Source organism: Zingiber officinale, chromosome 8B (genome assembly GCF_018446385.1).
Source record: "Zingiber officinale cultivar Zhangliang chromosome 8B, Zo_v1.1, whole genome shotgun sequence".
NCBI lineage: Eukaryota > Viridiplantae > Streptophyta > Magnoliopsida > Zingiberales > Zingiberaceae > Zingiber > Zingiber officinale.
The window spans coordinates 17,248,427-17,266,219 of NC_056001.1; the positions used below are offsets into that span (position 1 = coordinate 17,248,427).

Genomic DNA, 17,793 nt, shown 5'->3' on the forward strand with positions numbered 1-17,793 from the left:
TAAACCAGACATCTGGCAATGGGAACGCTCACGTGATTATCATGTGATTTGGACGTCGGCAACGGCAAATGGCGGCCCCTCGTCTGCCCCGTCATCATCCAATTAACACCGGCCAATTCCGGTCAAAAGAGTAGCATCTCGGTCACCCGCTGCGATACGCGCTAAGTTGTCTCTTTATTATCCGTCAGATTATTCGTTGGACGGTCCATCATGCCTGCGTAAGAAATCACGTATAAGGCAAACGAAGGCGTTATCGTTGTGCGTGGAGAGATCGTTATCGAAAGCGAAGGGAAACGAAGGCGGAAAGCCATCCACGCTCCCAGGTGTACGCGAAGCGGAGAAGGCGAAGAAATCGATCTCGGTCCCGTCCTCAACGCCATCCCCGTCGCATCCATGGTGGAAAAACCCTAGCCAGGGAAACCGGATCCCCTCTTCGGACGCTTCCTCCCTTCGTTCGACTTGCTTTCCCCGTTCTCGGAATCCCGCAGCCGGATCTCCGCCCATGGGGTTCTTTCTCGGCCTATTCCTCGGGGTCGTCGTTGGCGTTGGCCTCGTCATGGCCTTCGTCCACTCGGAGAACGGGCGATCCAAGCGCCGAGGAGAACTGGTGATTCTTCTTTTGCCTTGGCTCGTTTTTGCCTGCTACTATGTTTTGCGGTGGAGTTTTTCGTGTATTTCTTTTTCTGTTGTTTCCTTTGACGATGGTAGTTTCCCTTATTGCCTTGATATAGTAGTGCATGTCCTGATTTGGTATTACTGTAGATCTGACATTAGGAACCGACATTTATTTGCGGGTCGATCAAGATCATAGTGTGTGCGTGTTTGGAAATAAGGTCGGCAGAGTGGTTCAGAAAAGTGTTGTGTAGACATTTGATTAAATTCATCAAACATCCAGATTGGAGCATAATAGAATGTTTTAGATAGTTTTTTGGGCTAAGTTTTGTCGTTGTAGATATGGGGTATGAGTTAGTTGGTACAGCACGTGAGTTTTGTATATCAACAATTCTTTTATGATTCAAGAAACGGGAAAGGGAGCCTTCGTGCAATGGTAAAGTTGTTGCATGTTACCTAGAGATCATGGGTTCGAGTCTCGGAAATAGTCTCTTGCAAAACAGGATAAGGGTAAGTCCGCGTACGATAGATCTTTCCCTAGGATCTGCATTGGTGGGAGCTTCGTGTACCGGACTGTCCTTTTATATCCGAGGAATTATGTTCCTTTTTATTTTTCAATCAATTATGTTAACTTTAAGTGGTTTGTATGATTATATTGCATCAGAATTTTCCCCTGAATGATGTATAACTGAGAAAATAATGGTTGCTTGGGCTCTTTAGGATTGAAATGATAGTGAAGTCTTTTTATATAGGCTGCAGCTGTTGCTTCTTTTGCAAGAATGACAGTAGAAGATTCGAGGAAACTACTGCCTGCTGAATTTTACCCTTCGTGGGTTGTTTTCTCACAGAGACAAAAGTTTGGTTTCTTTTCCTTCCTGCTAAGACCCTTTATGTTCTTGTTATTGTCTATGTATTGATATTTTTATTATTTTTACAGCTGAACTGGCTGAACTTGGAACTTACCAAGATCTGGCCTTTTGTTGATCAGGTACTCTTTAGTTTTTTCTAACAATATTCATCTGTTGCCTTTTCTGCAGCATCATCTGCTTTGGATTGTACATATATCACATTTGTATCAGAACTACATGTAGTTTCAACTTTTAATGCATTATGGAGTCGGTTGACTTTGCAATACAATTGCTTCAGGCAGCCTCTGAACTGATAAGAAGTTCCGTTGAGCCAGTGCTTGAACAATATAAACCAATTGTCTTAAGTTCTCTGAAGTTTTCAAAGCTTACGCTGGGAACTGTTGCTCCACAATTCACTGGTGAGCTTTCTAGGAAATGCCACTTATGTAATAACCATATAGATTTTTGAAAGTATCTTCTAATCAAACCTATTCATTAACAAGCCTTTTGAATCACAAGTATTTTGCATAAGATATTCACAGTAACACTAGTTATGAATGTTTCTTCATCTATTCCAATGTGCGTCTCATTTTTTTGGTGAGTAGACTTCAAGTAATTTTATCAGTGAATGAAATTACCAAAATTGGTGTGTGTGGACTCCAAACAACTTCCAGAATTGCCCTTTTTTTTTATTAATTTAACTTTACCAAATTATTTGTGGAAATACTAAAATTTATTATCTTTGTATGCTTAATGGACTACTTGGATCCATGTTTGGTTGACCTAATTACTCAGCAAGGAAGGTTTTTTTTACCTTATTGAATATTGGACATATAAAATGTTAATAATTGCCCTAGGTGTCTCAATCATTGAGGGGGATATGTCTGGAATCACAATGGAGCTAGAGATGCAGTGGGATGGCAATCCAAGCATTGTTCTTGATGTTCGGACAAGAGTTGGTGTGTCACTTCCCATACAGGTACCTATGGGAGTAGTTGTAGCAACAATTTGATTAAGATGTATCTACTGCACTGAGTAAAACTGGCATTCACACATCCTATGCATCCTATACAGTCTATTTCTTGCAGGATTTTCTTGCTGGTGGTTAAAATTGTTTCATGTTTCTTTTAGATGACCGCATTACTCAATTGAGTCCGCATGAGTATTTCTCACTTTGGTCCCTTAGTTCTTTCTAGATTTCGGCATTTTCCTCTGAATTAATGAATTATAACTGCAATATAGATGGTATATTTTCCTACTTGTTTGCATATTGCTGTGTAAAGGTGATTAGTTCCTTTTTATATAACTCATCCATATACTTGTTTGGTGTGTGATTCTATCTTATTGAATAAAATCCACTCCCTTTCAACTTTATCCTCAAAGCATTCCAAATTCCTAATATTTTTTTCGTTTCTTTCTATTCCTCTGAATTCCCACTTTTTCCTTGCTCATTCCATTATGTAGAATCATTGAATCTTATTTCGTCAAGACATGTTTCATCCTTTCTTATGTCTCAGGAACAAATGAGGTGAAAGAGAGAAAACTTTGATATAAATCTGTGTAGAAGCATTATCTAATTCTCTTCAGTTATGATGTTTGCAACAAAATTTTCCCTCCTAAAGACATTTAGTACAAGCAACTGATAAAGAGTGGCATTGTTTCATTGGGATGCATCTTAGAGTTAAGTTCATATGACATTCATATGCAAGTTCAGTATAATCTGATATTGATGCTTGGCCTCTTATTTATGCTATAAAGATTTTACTAGCAGGTCGTCTAGCCTTGTTATTGTAGGTGTCTGACCTCTGCATGTTATTCAAGTGTTTTTTGGCCATTTAACTACAGTACATACCACAGCACCTTCAGCCTGCTGGTGCTGTGCTACAGAGCACCAATGAGCCATGCCCATGGTTAGTTGAAACATCATGAAAATATATGGAGTTTTCATGTTGTTTAACCATCATATCACTCTTTTAATTAATATCTATCTTCTATTTAACAAGTCTCTGTTGAAGCATGTAAAATATGAAGCTTGATCCTTTTCTCATTTGTTATAGATCCTTGAACTCTGTATTTTGTGAACTAGGTGAAAAACATTGGCTTCACAGGTGTGTTCCGTGTGATTTTTAAACCACTGGTGGATGAATTTCCTTGCTTTGGAGCTATTTGTTATTCTTTGAGAGAGAAGGTATATAAACTTATTGCAACATGGATTACCTTGTTTTCATGATTACTTTTTTTGTGCATGTTCCTTATATATTTTGTTTTTTTCTGTAGAAAAAACTTGACTTTACTCTTAAAGTAGTCGGTGGTGATATATCATCACTTCCTGGTATATCGGATGCGATTGAGGTTCCAGACTGTCCAACCAATTACTTTATCTTTCATAGATAGATAAATTATAAGAGGCGCCAGGAAAAAGGAAGGGAAAATAGTTTCATATTTTTTCTGACTGAAAATATTTTTGTTTCAGGGAATGATACGTGATGCTGTTGAAGATTCGATAACATGGCCAGTTCGGAATATTATTCCTATTTTACCTGGAGATTACAGGTATATTGGCTCTTATCTCTGAAATGGAAGGGGGGCACCATCTGATTTGTTCATTCATGACAATGCCTTCATGTTGTCTCTTAGTGACCTGGAACTGAAACCTACTGGTATTCTGGAGGTAAAGCTTGTTCAAGCAAAAGGTTTGACAAATAAGGACTTAATAGGGAAATCCGATCCCTATGCTGTGTTATATATACGACCACTACGTGACAGAACAAAGACTAGCAAAGTCATTGTAAGTGAATAGACAGACTTTTCTTTTACATATTTCTTTTTTGCACTTGACATTACACTCCTTGCAGAACAACGATTTAGATCCAATATGGAATGAACACTTCGAGTTCACAGTTGAGGATGCTTCGACTCAGAATTTGACAGTAAAGATATATGATGATGAAGGTTTACAGGCATCTGAATTTATAGGTTGTGCTCAAGTAAGGTTACAGGATCTTCAGCCTGGAAAAGTGAAAGATGTCTGGTTGAAACTTGTCAAAGATTTAGAAGTCCAGAGAGACAAGAAGGACCGTGGTCAGGTTAGTGCGCAATTTAGTTGCTAGTCCTCAGCAATATTAGCGTCCACAACCTTTTTGCCATTATGCAATCAGTGACAGGAAATAAAGCATGATCAAGAAAATTTTGACAATATTGACAAACTGTTTACATATTTGTTAATTCCCCTTCACAGAATGTCTGAAAAGAGTAGCAAATATTATTGAGCCTTAACAGGTGCAATATTAGCAGATCAATGCTCCAAGTTGAACAAGAGTAAATATATGGATAAGTACCATATGTTGAGGAAATAAGTCATGTTTTCTCACTCTTTTCCTTTCCTCGTGTATTGGTCTAGTATACGTGGAAGTCATTGGAATAAACAAGTTGTGCTATAAAATACTTTGGCAAGGTTAGTTTATAATTTGCGATAAACTACTATCGTTTCATTAGTCTTTCTTGCTAATTCTTTTATTAACCCTTTTGGCATTATGTGATCAGCCAAAGGAAATAAAGCATGATAAAGGAAATTTTGATTATCAGACTATGGTAGTCTACATAATTATTAGATCCCTTCCTAGAATGCCCAAAAGAAATAACAATTTTTTTTGTTACTTATTTAAGGAGAAGGTAGGAGTACAAGCATTGGGTGAAATATATGATCACTCTAATACGACATGAGATAAGATGGTATCAAAGTTGAAAATAGTTGCCAAGAGTGTACTCAGTGAATCAAAGGGCATGCACTACCAAGTAAGGAATCTTGATGGTGGAATGAAAAAGTATAGGAGAAAGTGAAGGAAAAAACGAATAGCTTATAAGGAATTATATATTTGTAAGAATGAGGAAAACTTAAAAAAATATAAGTAACTAAGAAAGAAACTAAGAAGGCAGTGAATGAAGTAAAAAATGAAACTTTTGAACGATTATATCAAAACTTAGATGCAAAAGAAGGAGAAAGAGACACTTATAGAATAGCTAAGAGAGGAAAACAAGAGATATTATCCAAATAAGATGTATTAAGGAGAAATAAAAAAGCGGTGGAAAATATATTTTCATCAACTTTTTAATAAAAATTTAGGTAACCAACTTAACTTAGGCAATTTAAGTATGTCAATTGAGTATAAAAATTTAATTTTTTATTGTAGAATTCGAACTTCAGAAGTAGAACAAGCTTTAAAATGAATGTAAAATGGAAAAGTCGTGGAACCAAATAATATCCAATAGAGGTATAGAAGTGTTTAGGAAAACAAGGTATTGAATGACTTATAAAATTATTTAATATGGTATTGAAAATGAAAAAAATGCCTAATCAATAGAGGGTAAGTATTCTAGTTCCCTTATATAAGAATAAAGGAGATGTACAAAATTGTGCAAACTATAGGGGTATTAAACTAATGAGTCATACCATGGAACTTTGGGAAAGAATAATAGAAAAAAGATTAAGGAAGGAGACCATGGTGATCGAAAATCAATTTGTTTTTATGTCTGAAAGGTCGACAATATAAGTTATACATCTTCATACAACTAATTGAAAAGTATCGGAGCAAAAACAAAATCTACACATGATATTCATTGACCTAGGAAAAGCTTATGATAGAGTCTCATGGAGAATTCTAGAGAAGAGAGGTGTTAGCGTAACATATATTGAACTACTTAAGAATATGTATGAGGAGGTAACGAGAGTGAAGATCTCAAGCGGATTAACGGAAGCATTTCCAATAAGGACAGGGTTACATCAATGATCAATCCTATCTTTTTACACTAATTATAGATAAACTCACTAGACACAGATGATATTATTTTGATAAATAAGACACGTGAAAGAGTACATGTTAAACTAGAATTTTAGCGGGAAACACTTGAAAGAAAAGGTTTTAGACTTAGTAGAGTAAAGATAGAATATATGAAATTTAAGTTTAGCAATATTAGACGTAATGTGACAATTAGGATCATTTTTGTAAAACGATGGAGGAATTGAGAGAGATCTTATATAGAATAAAGGCAGGATGGTTGAAATGGAGGTTAGCGTCGAATATTTTATGTGATTGTAAAGTACTTCTAAAACTTAAAGGGAAGTTCTATAAAGCGACAGTTAGATCTGCTATGTTATATGACTCTGAATATTGAACTATGACTTAGGCACATGAGCAAAAGATAAAAGTTGTATAGATGAGGATGTTAAGGTGGATGTCCGGACATACGAGGATGGACAGAATAAGGAATGAGAGCATTAAAGAAAAAGCCGGAGTTGTATTTATTGAGGAAAAACTTCGAGAGACACGTTTAAGATGGTACAAGCATGTACTTAGATGACCAATAAATACCTCAGTTAGACAATGTGAAACTATGACAAATACGTATATTAAATGAGGGAGAGGAAAGTAAACAAAGACTTGATTAGGAACAATAAAACAAGTTAAAATTTATTTAAATATAAATGATGATATAATAGGGGATAAAGCACAATGACATACAAGGATTCATATAGCCGACCACATCTAGTGAGATAAGGCTTGGTTGTTGTTGTTACTGTTGTATTCCAAAGCCTTAATATGTGCTGAAATATGTTCCAAGTAACCAGGTATAATTAAATGGACAACTATATTGTTTTAGTTTCACATGCTTTTCTTGTAGCTTTGTGATGTCATGGAATGCACTGAATTGTGCCTTTTTGAGCTGGAAGGGTATAAGTGTTCTTGAAGTCTTTGTACATGGTATATATGTTCATAGTGATCTTAAAAATCTGGGTGCATGTGCATGAGTATATATATATATATATATTTACCGAAGTTAACATGTTGGCTAATGCTGTGCTTTTCTTATACTTGCATGTTTTATATTCTTTGCTTTGTTGCGTCAGGTTCACCTAGAGCTTCTATATTGTCCTTTCGGCACAGAGAGTCAATTTTCTAACCCTTTTGCCAATCAAAAATACTCTATGACTTCTTTGGAGAAGGTTCTCAAGAGTAGCACAAATGGAGCTGATGCTGAAAGCATAGAGCGCACAGCTAATCAAAAGAAAAAGGAGGTGATAGTAAGAGGAGTGCTTTCTGTAACAATCATCTCTGGGGAGGACTTGCCTGCAATGGATGTAATGGGAAAGGCAGACCCCTTTGTTGTGATCCGTATGAAAAAATCAGAAACTAAGAACAAAACTAGGGTGACTTTCTAACATGCTCAATAAACATAAAGATCAGTATTTTTTTTTTCAGATGCTTAACTAGATGACATTGTTGCTTTGCAGGTTGTGAATGATAGCTTGAATCCAACCTGGAATCAAACTTTTGACATTGTTGTTGAAGATGGCCTGCATGATATGCTTATATTGGAAGTTTGGGACCATGACACATTTGGAAAGGTGCCTGTCCCATTCTTAAATTTTCATTTATATCATCTCATACTCTAGTAATCTCAATTGCACAGTAAACCAAGGGATGGCTTGAGTTTCTCATCTTATGTTGTTTCTCATCTCACTCTGGTTGGCACAAGGGAATAAAATTAAATTGTGTTATTAATTTTCTTTTATCTGATTTATGATACTAGGACTACATGGGGCGGTGCATCATGACGTTGACAAGGGTCATACTTGAAGGGGAAGTCAGAGATAGCTTTCCTTTAGAAGGGGCCAAATCTGGAAAGCTTAACGTGTACCTAAAGTGGGCAGCACAACCCATATTCCGTGATAATAACTGAGTTTGTATGCCTTTTTCAGGATGGCGCTCGTCCGTTTCACCACAATGCCTTGAATTTGGCAATTGTGGTTGTATAAATGGAGATGCTAGTCTGATCTGTCACTTCATTAACTGGTGTAAATTAGGACAAGCACAAATTCAGTGTAGTAAATTATTCGTTGAAGATTCATTGTGCGTGATAGCATCGCAGAGCTTGTGCCATTTATTAAGTGGCAGTTTGTAATAAGGTGACTTGGTTCGATGTGTAATCCTTCATTTCCTGGTTGTAAATTGCAGTTGAGGTGACTATGATCGGCGACGAGTTGTCAATTTTCTTTGAATTTTTCATTGTCGAGCATCTCCTAGTGACGTATCATTTAGAATTTATTTTTGGTCTATATATATACACACACTCTCACATTGATGTAGTCAATACCATTGCTGGTAAAACTTTGAAGTCTCTTTTCAGCTATTTGATTTGCAATTGATGTCTATAATTGGTCTGATCAAATTGGGCTAGGCCTGGAATTCAGTTGGCACAGGTAGATCTCAACTAACATCATCTTGACTGCGAGGAGACTACTATCAGTCTACTTGGTTAAGAAGTTTGATTATTTACATCATACTGGTTGGTTAAGAATGATTGTTTTAACTATGGTTTCGATTTCTCTCCTATTGTATTCTATAAGGAACGGTCTAGGTTTTCTGTTTTTTGTTTGTTTTCGCTATTAAGTTTCATGACATTCATTTTATGCGTATCAGAAACACAAGCAGATTAAATTTCAGTGATCCGCTGGTCAAAGTTTATTATCCGTCTGCTGAAATGAATTCACCATCAATCTGAACAAGTTTGATGAATGAAACACACTATGGTCTTTGGAAGATACGTTGGGATCAACTTCAGGTGTGTGCATACCTTCGGGAAAAAATTCATCTGTCTCAGTCACTTGGCGGATCGATTATAAATTGTTCTCATGATTTATCTTTTTCAGAAAAAAATTCATTTCATTCCTTAGTCATTTGGCGGATCGATTATAAATTGATCTTATGATTTACCTTCCTTGACAGAATTCGCAGACAAACTATGAGAGACATTTGAGAAATGAATGAAACACGATAAACATGTTTAGACGAACCCTTTTGTTCTTTCCTACCACTCCCTTTTACACTAAGCAATAGTGTAAGCCATAGTATCAAACTCAGTCAGAAACACAAACACACTAATCAATAAACTAGAAACAGTGGAGATTGAATGAATCCCACACAACCATGTCATTGAAGAAGCAACTTCCTCCGGTTGTCATCAAACAAACGGGTTCAGTGAGTTTTGCTTCCGAGAGAAGAGATTGGGATGAAACGCCTCATCACTATCTCCGAATGCTACCCATTTCTCTCCACAACCGCCATCATCATGCTTGTCTCTAGCACCACTTCTGTTGGCCTCCATCTCACCGACATGATCCTTGAACTCCTTCCTCACGACATCGAGAACAATGTCTCCATATCTGTCGCACCATGACCTACAATATCCCACTTCATATTCGCATAAGCTGCCAACGATCTAAACGAAAGGGTTCAAGTTCTTCAAATCTCACCTCGGAAAGAATTTGTTCAAATCAGCCTTGTCGACTGGAAGCTTGGTTGAGATTGCTTCAATTTGTTCTTCCCTGTCGCACGGAGAAATGTCAGTCGGTGATTATGAACTGAAGTGAAAGCAGTGATAAAAAAGAACTTTTACGAGAAATCGAGGTTTTGATTCTTCGTGCTCAGTTCCGATTGGATTCGACAAAGTTCCTTCTTGATGTTGTCACCTAAGACCTTCAGACAAGAACACTGACGGAAGTGAAATATACATCTACAAGCGATCACAATTTAAGAATGTTCTTTCTCGGACCTTGTCAATGATGAAATCAGAAGCAGAGCCATCGAAGTGAATTTTGTTTTTGATCCTCTTAGTATCTGGGCCTTGGCCGATCGGAGAGGCTACGAGGGTGCAAGCTATGGAGGAAGCATCATCTGATCTCTCGACAGTAGGTAGAAAAGAAGTCGTCGAGTCACCTTCGCGGCCGCCGCCACCTCTCTTCCATTTCTTGAGCCCTTCAAGACCCCATTGCTTCTTTGTAGACCTCACCGGCTTCTCTTCTGTCACGGCGATCAGTGGGTCTCTGTTCTCGTCCTGGTCGTGGTTCTCTCTCCGGAACATGTCGTGGAACATCTTCCTCTTGCCTTTGTCGGCCTTGACGGGGACCACCGGCGAGCTCTCCGGCATTAAAATAGAGCTCTTTTCGTTCGCATCAACGGAGCCCAGAGGTCCCTTCGTCTTTTTGGGGAAGGAGAGATCCTTGTTCTCCACTTTCCCTGTCCATGGCGAAGCGGCGTTGCTGATGAAGGATTTGATGGTAGTTCGGTGCTTGGACTTCTCCGCAGACGGCGGCATTGGCTCCTTGTCCCTGAGCTCTATGACCGACCATTCTTCTTCGGAGCTCATCGTCGGACACCGGACGATCACGTCCCGGAAATCGAGCTCGACGCCTTGCACGGCGAGCCTCTGCAGCAGAGGCCTCTTCGAGGAGTGGTACTCCTCCGCCGAGATGCATTTAGCATATAATAATTCCTGAAACAGAAGAAGAAAAAAAGATTTTTTTTTTCTTCCATACAATCACTGAGACATTTTTCTATCCATGATCGTTTCGAATTGAGTGAACCTGCAAGAAGAGAAGCTTGTCGCGGACGACGCCGGCGGGCTCAAGGTCCTTGGGGGCGGCGATGAGGGTGTCAAGCATGTGGGCGCGGAAGGCTACGACGTCAATCTCCGGAACGATGCCTTCGTTATGGAGGGCGATGAGGTGGAGGATACGGTGGAAGGAGTCCTGCTGCCACTTGAGGCTGTCGGAGTGGCGCTTGGCGAGCTTCTGATCCGGCAGCGGCTGCCGGCCGCCCCGGAGGTTGAAGGGAAGGATGGACTTGCAGAGGGAGGTGATGGTGTCATGGAAGGAGGAGTAGTAGGTGGGCGTGTAACTGTACACCATCTTCTTCTTCCTCGTCGTCGTCTTCTTCTTTGGCGATCGGAATTCCTTTCAATTGGATTGACGATCACAAATTGGCGATCAAATCGAAGTCTTTTGCCGGAGAAGGAAGAATGTAGGACAAGTTTCAAAAAACGTGCTGTTGTTACGTAGAAAAGGAGGAGTTTTGAAACGCTTCCGAGCAACGGTAGAAAAGGTAGCCGTTGGGATCCTTCCAGCAGAGCAGCGTTGGGGTCGGAGGTTCTTTTTGTTTTTGTTTTTTTTCAAAATCCCCTAATTCGTTTTGGAAATGGTAGAATAAACCCTAATTTGTCGGGGGCTCCACGCACGAAATTTTATATTACCTATCATTTCAAATATAAAATAGAGATTAATAGGTAAAGATGAACCTAACATCCTCAATTAGTGAATGGGGTCTAAAAGATTAGATGGATCTTAGTAATGATTAATAAAGCGAGTAAGTCAAATAAATTAGATTAATTATGCAAATCAAATAGGCCCCACTCCACTAGGGTGAGTCAGCCATATTAGTAGGTTAGATATATAGCATTTGATCTAAATATACATGAGATATAATTTATTATTTATAAATAAATTTAGAAAGCAAAAGGTAAATCTACCATTTACCAATCAAAATATACATGAGATAAGAATCGAAATAAGTCACTTTAGGATCCTCAGAGCTATCGACAATAATCCCACCCCCACTAAATATATAAACTTCTTGAATGGTCCAAGCCAAGAGGATGTTGTTATCTAACACAAGACTGAATCTTTCCCTATGTCTATGATACAAAGCCCTTGCGATCGACAATCGAGTTTGCTTCTCTTGACTAAATGCTCTTCGACAGCAACATTCGACAAAATTTTCATGGTCCTAACCTTCATTCACTGCCTCACTGCCTACACGAATCAGCAAAGTTATCACCTACATTGTTTTTTTTTTCCTTCAAGTTTTTTCAAAATTAATTTTCAGTAGAAGAGGAAGAACGAGACATGGTAGCTAGTGATTAGTTATACTTGTTCCCAACCTTTTACGCTTGCTTTTCAGAGTAGACGAGGAGGAGGACGAGTTGCTGTGCCAATTCCTTTTTCTTTGGTTGATGAACCAGTTATTGATCTGCTTTAGCTGTAACCCTGTTTCTTGCACCAATCGCGCCTTGTCGTCCTCCTACATGAACCAAAAGGAATGTTTTGTAAGGAATTGGGAGTGTATGGATCAAATTGTTGAGAGGCACACCGTTGGATAAGGCCACTTGGAGTGTGACTGCCACCAAGCTTTCAGAGTGGAAGTGCTATCGCCGGGGAGTTTTCCGGCCCTTCTCTTTCGAAGAATCTCATCCCTAATGTCTACGATTTTGTCTTTGTATCCCTATCAGCCATACAAATGACAATTAAAGAAGACACTGATGAGCTGAGAGCCAAAAAGATTAGCAAATTGAAAGAGTTCTTCTCTATTCATGTATACTTGTTTCAGCTCATGCTTCAGCTCTTGCCTAACACGTTCCATCAAGGATCGTTCGGTCTCGGTCGGAACAAGAGGGCCAAAGCCCATGCTGTCTGGTCCATCCAAGCTTCCATCGAACAAGTTGGTGTCGCTGTCCTGATCTTGGTCATCCTCATCATCAGACATGGTAGCTCCTGTGCCTTCACCAGGAGAAACACCTATTGCATTTGGTACAATTAGAGACTTGCACTTCAGCTTTATTAAACACGTAGCTCAATTAAGGAAGTCTAGCTCGGTTACTGAATGAGTTATTAGTAACAGAAGGTGAAGGAAACCTGTTAGGCTCTGAAGTGATTGCTCAAGCTCCCAGCAGGCCATCACTGCCTCCATGGCGTGAACACGGACATGCTGCTGCAGCTGTTCTTTGAAGGAGCTAAGAAGAAATACATAGTGTGTCTGGAAAGAACAAAGTGTTTTTAATTCAAGCATTAGGAAAAGAAAGTCTTGTCGAGCAGAAAAAATTATGGCCAAGGATTGGTCGATTTCAAGATGCAGACAGAGTGCAGAGAGGACATAATAAGGCTCAATAATGTTACTGAAAAATCCAAAGAAGAAGAAGAGGACAAACTCGTTTGGAAGACTCAGCCAACAGAGCGCTGCCGAATTCGCTTGCCTAACCAAACCTTCTTCTTCCATTTCCATTTCCATTTTTAAAATTAATCAGAAAACAAAGCTACAAGATTTTTTGTTTTTTTGGTTTTATAGAATCATTTAATTTCTTGTTAGAACTGTTGAAAGGAGGAGTTTTTGAATGCTAAATAGAGTAAAATTGGAACAAAGGAGAGAGGGATTGGGAAAAAGGAGTGTTTTTTTGTGTGTGTGTACCATAAATTGATCGAGCTCTCTGTCGTCAACGCTCATCATCTGGCCGCCGCCGCCGAGGGCGGAGTACTTGGAGACGACCTGCTGCGACTGCGAGAGCTGTGCGTCGATCCTCGGAAGCTGGTCCACCGGCGTGGCGATCCTCAGGCAAGCCACGTGCGCCGACAGCAGCTGCTCGTACAAGGGGTGCGCCAATATCTCCGCCTTGTACCTCGCGTTTTGCCACGATCCCTCGGCCGCCTCCACGCCGCTTCCCCCTTCCGCCTCGCCTCGCTCCGCGCGGACCCTGCTGCCTCCTCCCCCGGCGCCGACCTCCGACGAGATGGCCGCCGCTACGGCCGACTCGGTCGACATCGGGACCTCCTCCTCGCTCACGCTCCTCTGAAGGACCGGCGGAGGCCGGGGGAACCAGTGCCCCCCGCCGCCTCCTCTTCCTCCTCCCGGCGACGCTGACGAGGCCTGAAGGTGCAAAAATCTTCCATCCCCATACTGCCCCAGCCCGTGTTGCTGGAGAATCGCGCCGTTGAGCCAGGTGGGTCCGCTCCCGCCCGCCATGGCCGGCTTCGCCATGAGGCGGTGGAGATCCTTACCGTCGTCGGATACGGCGTCCGCCTCCTCGCCGGCCCCGGAAGCCCGAGTGGCCGAAAGCTGATCCATGGCTTTCCGGAGCGCCGCCCGGTTATCTGCCGCCGCCGCCGCCGCCGCTATCTGCTGCTCCGCGTACGGCGGCACCGCCAACTCGTGCGAGAGGTGGTTACGGAACTCCATCGATATCCCCACCACCGCGCTCTGCCTCGCGGCCAGTCCTCTCCTCTCCCAAAGCAAAGTAAAAGCGAGGGAGGAGAAGGAAAACGAAGAAGACGGCGACGTTGAAACTCTAACCCACGCCTCGAAGCCTCGCGCTTAATAATCAATCTACTGGCTTACTTTTATCCTTAACCCACCTTAATTAATTCCTAATCCGCCTTATTAATCCAACTACCTTTAGAAATGCCCCCTGTATTTTCACTATTATCGTTTCCATTTTTTTATAAATAAATCTACATAAACCTTAGTTTAAAAAGGTAAATATAATAATAATAAAACTATAGAGACTATTTTATAAAAGTAAATGAAACTTTTTCAAAAACTTTTTCATCATCACATATATTAATTATTAAATTGCCAAATTAGTATAATAGGAAATATGAACATCAATGATAATAGAAATAGAAAAATAAAAAAAAAAAAAAAAGAAAAGTCATACAATAATCGTGGAAAAATTTTGTATCCACAAATTGGTTATCTACAGGAATCTCCGATCGATAGCAACAAGTGACAGTTGGAAGATTTAATTAAAGTAGTTAGGCGTCGACTTAATCGAACAAAAAAAAAAAGGTGTAATTTTGTGATAAATCAAAAGCTTTTTTAAAAATGCAGCCGATTAAGTGAGCAGTAGCTTTCGTGCAATAAATTATTTCCAACCAAAATTGTAAATTAGAGGGAGTTTGTTGAAAATTGAACAAAATTGATTTTAGTTTTTAAATCGATTTTTCTTTTTTTTTTCTTTTTCTTTTAATTGACGGCAAGAAAGCACAAGGACAAAATTACACACTTAAATATCTTATGAATAAAGACAAATTAGAGATATTTATAAGAGTAACCATATGGAAGTTTCACGGATCGCTGTAATTTTTCCTTTGACGCTAACAATTTTGAATCGTTTAATACATGTAGTGTATATAATATAATTTTACTATAATATCAAATTTAAATATTATTTTAGTTCTAATTTGAAATCTATAAATAGGGAAATAATATATGAAAAATAGTAATCTTCTAATGAATATATGATGACAAAAGACGATTACGACTACGCTCATCCACAACATCTCCACCAATCCATCCACATTTATCTTGGCTATTTCAAAATTCAAACCCCAGATTTCATGATAGGAACATCTTATGTGCTAGCCACTAGATTGTCCCAGGAAAAGATAAATCTTCAAATGAATATATTATCTATTAACCAAAAGTGAGAGTACAAAAATTATTATTGTCCTTTTTTTAAAAAATAATATCACTTCTTTTATATGAGAATTAAAAATTAAATTTTGACAAAATCTTATCTCTAAACCCTAAATCATAAATTTTAAACCATAAAAAAATATTAAGTTAACATCAACAGGTGCCCATGGGTTACCTATAGATGAGTGAGTAGGGTAATATGACGATAACAATAACAACCAAGTTTTATCCCACTGAGTGGAGTCAAATATATGAATTTTTTTATGTCATTGAGTTCTATCTCCTATTATATCATTATCTATACTTAAATAAATTTAATCTTACTTTATTGTTGATAATCAGGTCTTTTTTGGTCTTCCTCTTCTTCATTTAATGTGCATATTTATCATAGTTTTACATTGTCTAACTAAAACATTTATTGGTCATCTAAGTATATGTTTGTACCACCTTAAATGTGTCTCTCAAAATTTTTCCTCAATAGATACAACTCCGATTTTATTTCTAAAGCTCTCATTTCTTATTTTATCCATCCGCATATGTCCACAGATATACCTTAATATACTCATCTCTACAACTCTCATCTTCTGCTCATGTATTCGAGTGATAGCCCAACATTCAGTGTCATATAGTATAGCAAGTCTAACCACCATTTTATAGAATTTTTTTTTTAAGTTTTAGAGATACTTTATGATCACATAAAACACTTGATGCTCTTCTCTATTTCAACCATCTTGCTTGTATTCTATGTAAGACATCTCTCTCAATCCCTACATCATTTTATAAAAATGATCCTAAATACTTAATGTAAGTATCCCGTGATGGTTTTGATGTGATCAACCAAGTCAAGTTATATTCTGTTGTTATTTTAATGCCTTGTGTCTAAGTGTGCAAGAACTTATGAGCACATGGAGTCGAGCGAAAGACGCAGCTAGTGAGAAGGATGACATGTGAGAGAGCCATGGGCTCGATGCATCCGAGGGACGAGGCACTACGGAAGAGTACGCTGGCAGACGAGAAAGAGGAGCGCGGCGTTTTCGAGGGACGAGAAGCCGAAATGGAAGAATGCTCGAAGGCTGGAAAATGGGTTCAGGTGGGTCTTATTCTGGATGGCCGAAATCACCCAAGCAAGCGGAGCTAGAGCGGAAGATCTGGACCCAAGCAAGCAAAATCGGAGCGGGAGGCCCAGACCTGAATTTTTAGCCAAACACAGCGTGGGCCATTCCATTATGATGGGGGTGTTTTCATGATGAAAACAAGGATAGATTGGTTATGGGAGACTAAGCTGAAGTTTAGTTTCAATATTGAATTTTTTAAACTTCTAATTTTTGGTTTCATAAAGGTTTAGGGATTCCAAGTCATTGTTGGTGCAATGACAGAAGTTTGAAACATATTTTTAGGGGGCGCTACTCTTTAAAAATTTGGAAATATTTTTCTGAAACCATTGAAGGTGGTAAATCCTTCATTTGGAAAAATGCTTAAGGTTGAGCATTGGGAAATAATGGAAGATTGGATATCTTTATTGTATAAAAGGAGTATGCTTAAGGATGAGCATTAGATATAATGAAGGGTATGAGACCTTCATTGTGAGCGTGAAGTTGGTTAATACTCAAGGGTGGGCATTAGATACAATGAAGGGTATGAGACCTTTATTGTGGTGTTGTGACTAACATGGTAGGTTGTGAACAACATTGGGTAACTCTTCAGGGGGATAGTTTTTTATGTGCGTCAATAGGGGGAGAATGTAGAGTTTAAATTAGGCATTCATTGCTCTCTAGGAAAGAGAGAGAATGAAGGAAACCCTCATTCATGCATTGGCATGAAGGGAAGTTGAAGTTATGGGATTAACCTAACTTAAAGGTATTATCAAACATCAAAAAGGGGAGATTGTTAGTGCAATATCCCTAGGTCAAGGTTGACCTGGTTGACTAAGCTTGAGTTGGCTCAAGCTTGAGTCTTGATGTTTGGGTTTTGATGTTTGACAATACATGGAGATTGCAGATGCAATCATCCAATTGGGGAGATTGTTGATATAATTCCTCTCTGGTCAAGGACTGACCAGTTAGATGTGAACAAGAGTCAAGTAAGTCAAAGGGTTGACAAGATACTTGACTGGGAAAGTCCTAATTGGAGGTTAGGCAAGGAGAAGTCCTGGTGAGTGAAGCCAGGCAGTTGGAAATCCTGGTGAGTGAAGTCAAGTAAAAGACCTAGTGAGTGAAGCTAGGCAGTTGAAAAATCTTGGTGAGTGAAGCCAGGTG

General features: G+C 39.2%; 3 protein-coding genes across 6 annotated transcripts; 1 reads left to right on the plus strand and 2 right to left on the minus strand.

The window, feature by feature from the left end:
- Positions 1 to 233: 233 nt before the first annotated feature.
- LOC122014473 (synaptotagmin-5-like) lies at positions 234 to 8,485 on the plus strand. 3 transcript variants are annotated; one of them, XM_042570707.1, is made up of 13 exons: positions 234 to 607; positions 1,365 to 1,469; positions 1,550 to 1,600; positions 1,759 to 1,879; positions 2,318 to 2,439; positions 3,547 to 3,648; positions 3,738 to 3,812; positions 3,934 to 4,013; positions 4,098 to 4,248; positions 4,316 to 4,546; positions 7,462 to 7,665; positions 7,750 to 7,863; positions 8,049 to 8,485. In XM_042570707.1, exons 1-13 carry the CDS (start codon positions 503 to 505, stop codon positions 8,196 to 8,198), a joined length of 1,611 nt encoding a protein of 536 aa, XP_042426641.1. In that variant the 5' UTR covers positions 234 to 502; the 3' UTR covers positions 8,199 to 8,485. The 3 variants fall into 3 exon arrangements, with proteins under 3 accessions (XP_042426641.1, XP_042426640.1, XP_042426642.1); XM_042570706.1 differs by having other exon boundaries at positions 235 to 607; positions 7,366 to 7,665; XM_042570708.1 differs by lacking the exon at positions 234 to 607 and having other exon boundaries at positions 1,365 to 1,468; positions 7,366 to 7,665.
- A 761-nt stretch (positions 8,486 to 9,246) lies between these two features.
- Positions 9,247 to 11,664, minus strand: LOC122014805. The gene is made up of 5 exons (XM_042571236.1): positions 10,882 to 11,664; positions 10,071 to 10,790; positions 9,915 to 9,994; positions 9,772 to 9,843; positions 9,247 to 9,696 (listed from the first exon to the last, which is right to left on the minus strand). Exons 1-5 carry the CDS (start codon positions 11,203 to 11,205, stop codon positions 9,480 to 9,482), a joined length of 1,413 nt encoding a protein of 470 aa, XP_042427170.1. The 5' UTR covers positions 11,206 to 11,664; the 3' UTR covers positions 9,247 to 9,479.
- Positions 11,665 to 11,797: 133 nt separating this feature from the next.
- On the minus strand, positions 11,798 to 14,484 carry LOC122014806 (homeobox protein knotted-1-like 13). Of its 2 annotated transcripts, none has more exons than XM_042571237.1 (6): positions 13,535 to 14,484; positions 12,985 to 13,105; positions 12,671 to 12,867; positions 12,443 to 12,574; positions 12,234 to 12,373; positions 11,798 to 12,101 (listed from the first exon to the last, which is right to left on the minus strand). In XM_042571237.1, the coding sequence occupies exons 1-6, from the start codon at positions 14,297 to 14,299 to the stop codon at positions 12,080 to 12,082; spliced, it is 1,377 nt and encodes a 458-aa protein (XP_042427171.1). In that variant the 5' UTR covers positions 14,300 to 14,484; the 3' UTR covers positions 11,798 to 12,079. The 2 variants fall into 2 exon arrangements, with proteins under 2 accessions (XP_042427171.1, XP_042427173.1); XM_042571239.1 differs by having other exon boundaries at positions 11,798 to 12,105; positions 13,535 to 14,483.
- Positions 14,485 to 17,793: the final 3,309 nt, after the last annotated feature.

Coding starts and splice junctions, on each gene's coding strand:
- LOC122014805 (XM_042571236.1), bottom strand. CDS start 11,205: ATGGTGTACAGTTACACGCCCACCTACTACTCCTCCTTCCATGACACC. Junction 10,791..10,881: donor ACAAGCTTCTCTTCTTGCAG/GTTCACTCAATT, acceptor CTTCTGTTTCAG/GAATTATTATATGCTAAATG. Junction 9,844..9,914: donor AATCAAAACCTCGATTTCTC/GTAAAAGTTCTT, acceptor TCCGTGCGACAG/GGAAGAACAAATTGAAGCAA.
- LOC122014473 (XM_042570706.1), top strand. CDS start 503: ATGGGGTTCTTTCTCGGCCTATTCCTCGGGGTCGTCGTTGGCGTTGGC. Junction 2,440..3,546: donor GTGTGTCACTTCCCATACAG/GTACCTATGGGA, acceptor TTTGTGAACTAG/GTGAAAAACATTGGCTTCAC. Junction 4,249..4,315: donor CAAAGACTAGCAAAGTCATT/GTAAGTGAATAG, acceptor CACTCCTTGCAG/AACAACGATTTAGATCCAAT.
- LOC122014806 (XM_042571237.1), bottom strand. CDS start 14,299: ATGGAGTTCCGTAACCACCTCTCGCACGAGTTGGCGGTGCCGCCGTAC. Junction 13,106..13,534: donor GAGAGCTCGATCAATTTATG/GTACACACACAC, acceptor TGTTCTTTCCAG/ACACACTATGTATTTCTTCT. Junction 12,868..12,984: donor ATCACTTCAGAGCCTAACAG/GTTTCCTTCACC, acceptor CAAATGCAATAG/GTGTTTCTCCTGGTGAAGGC.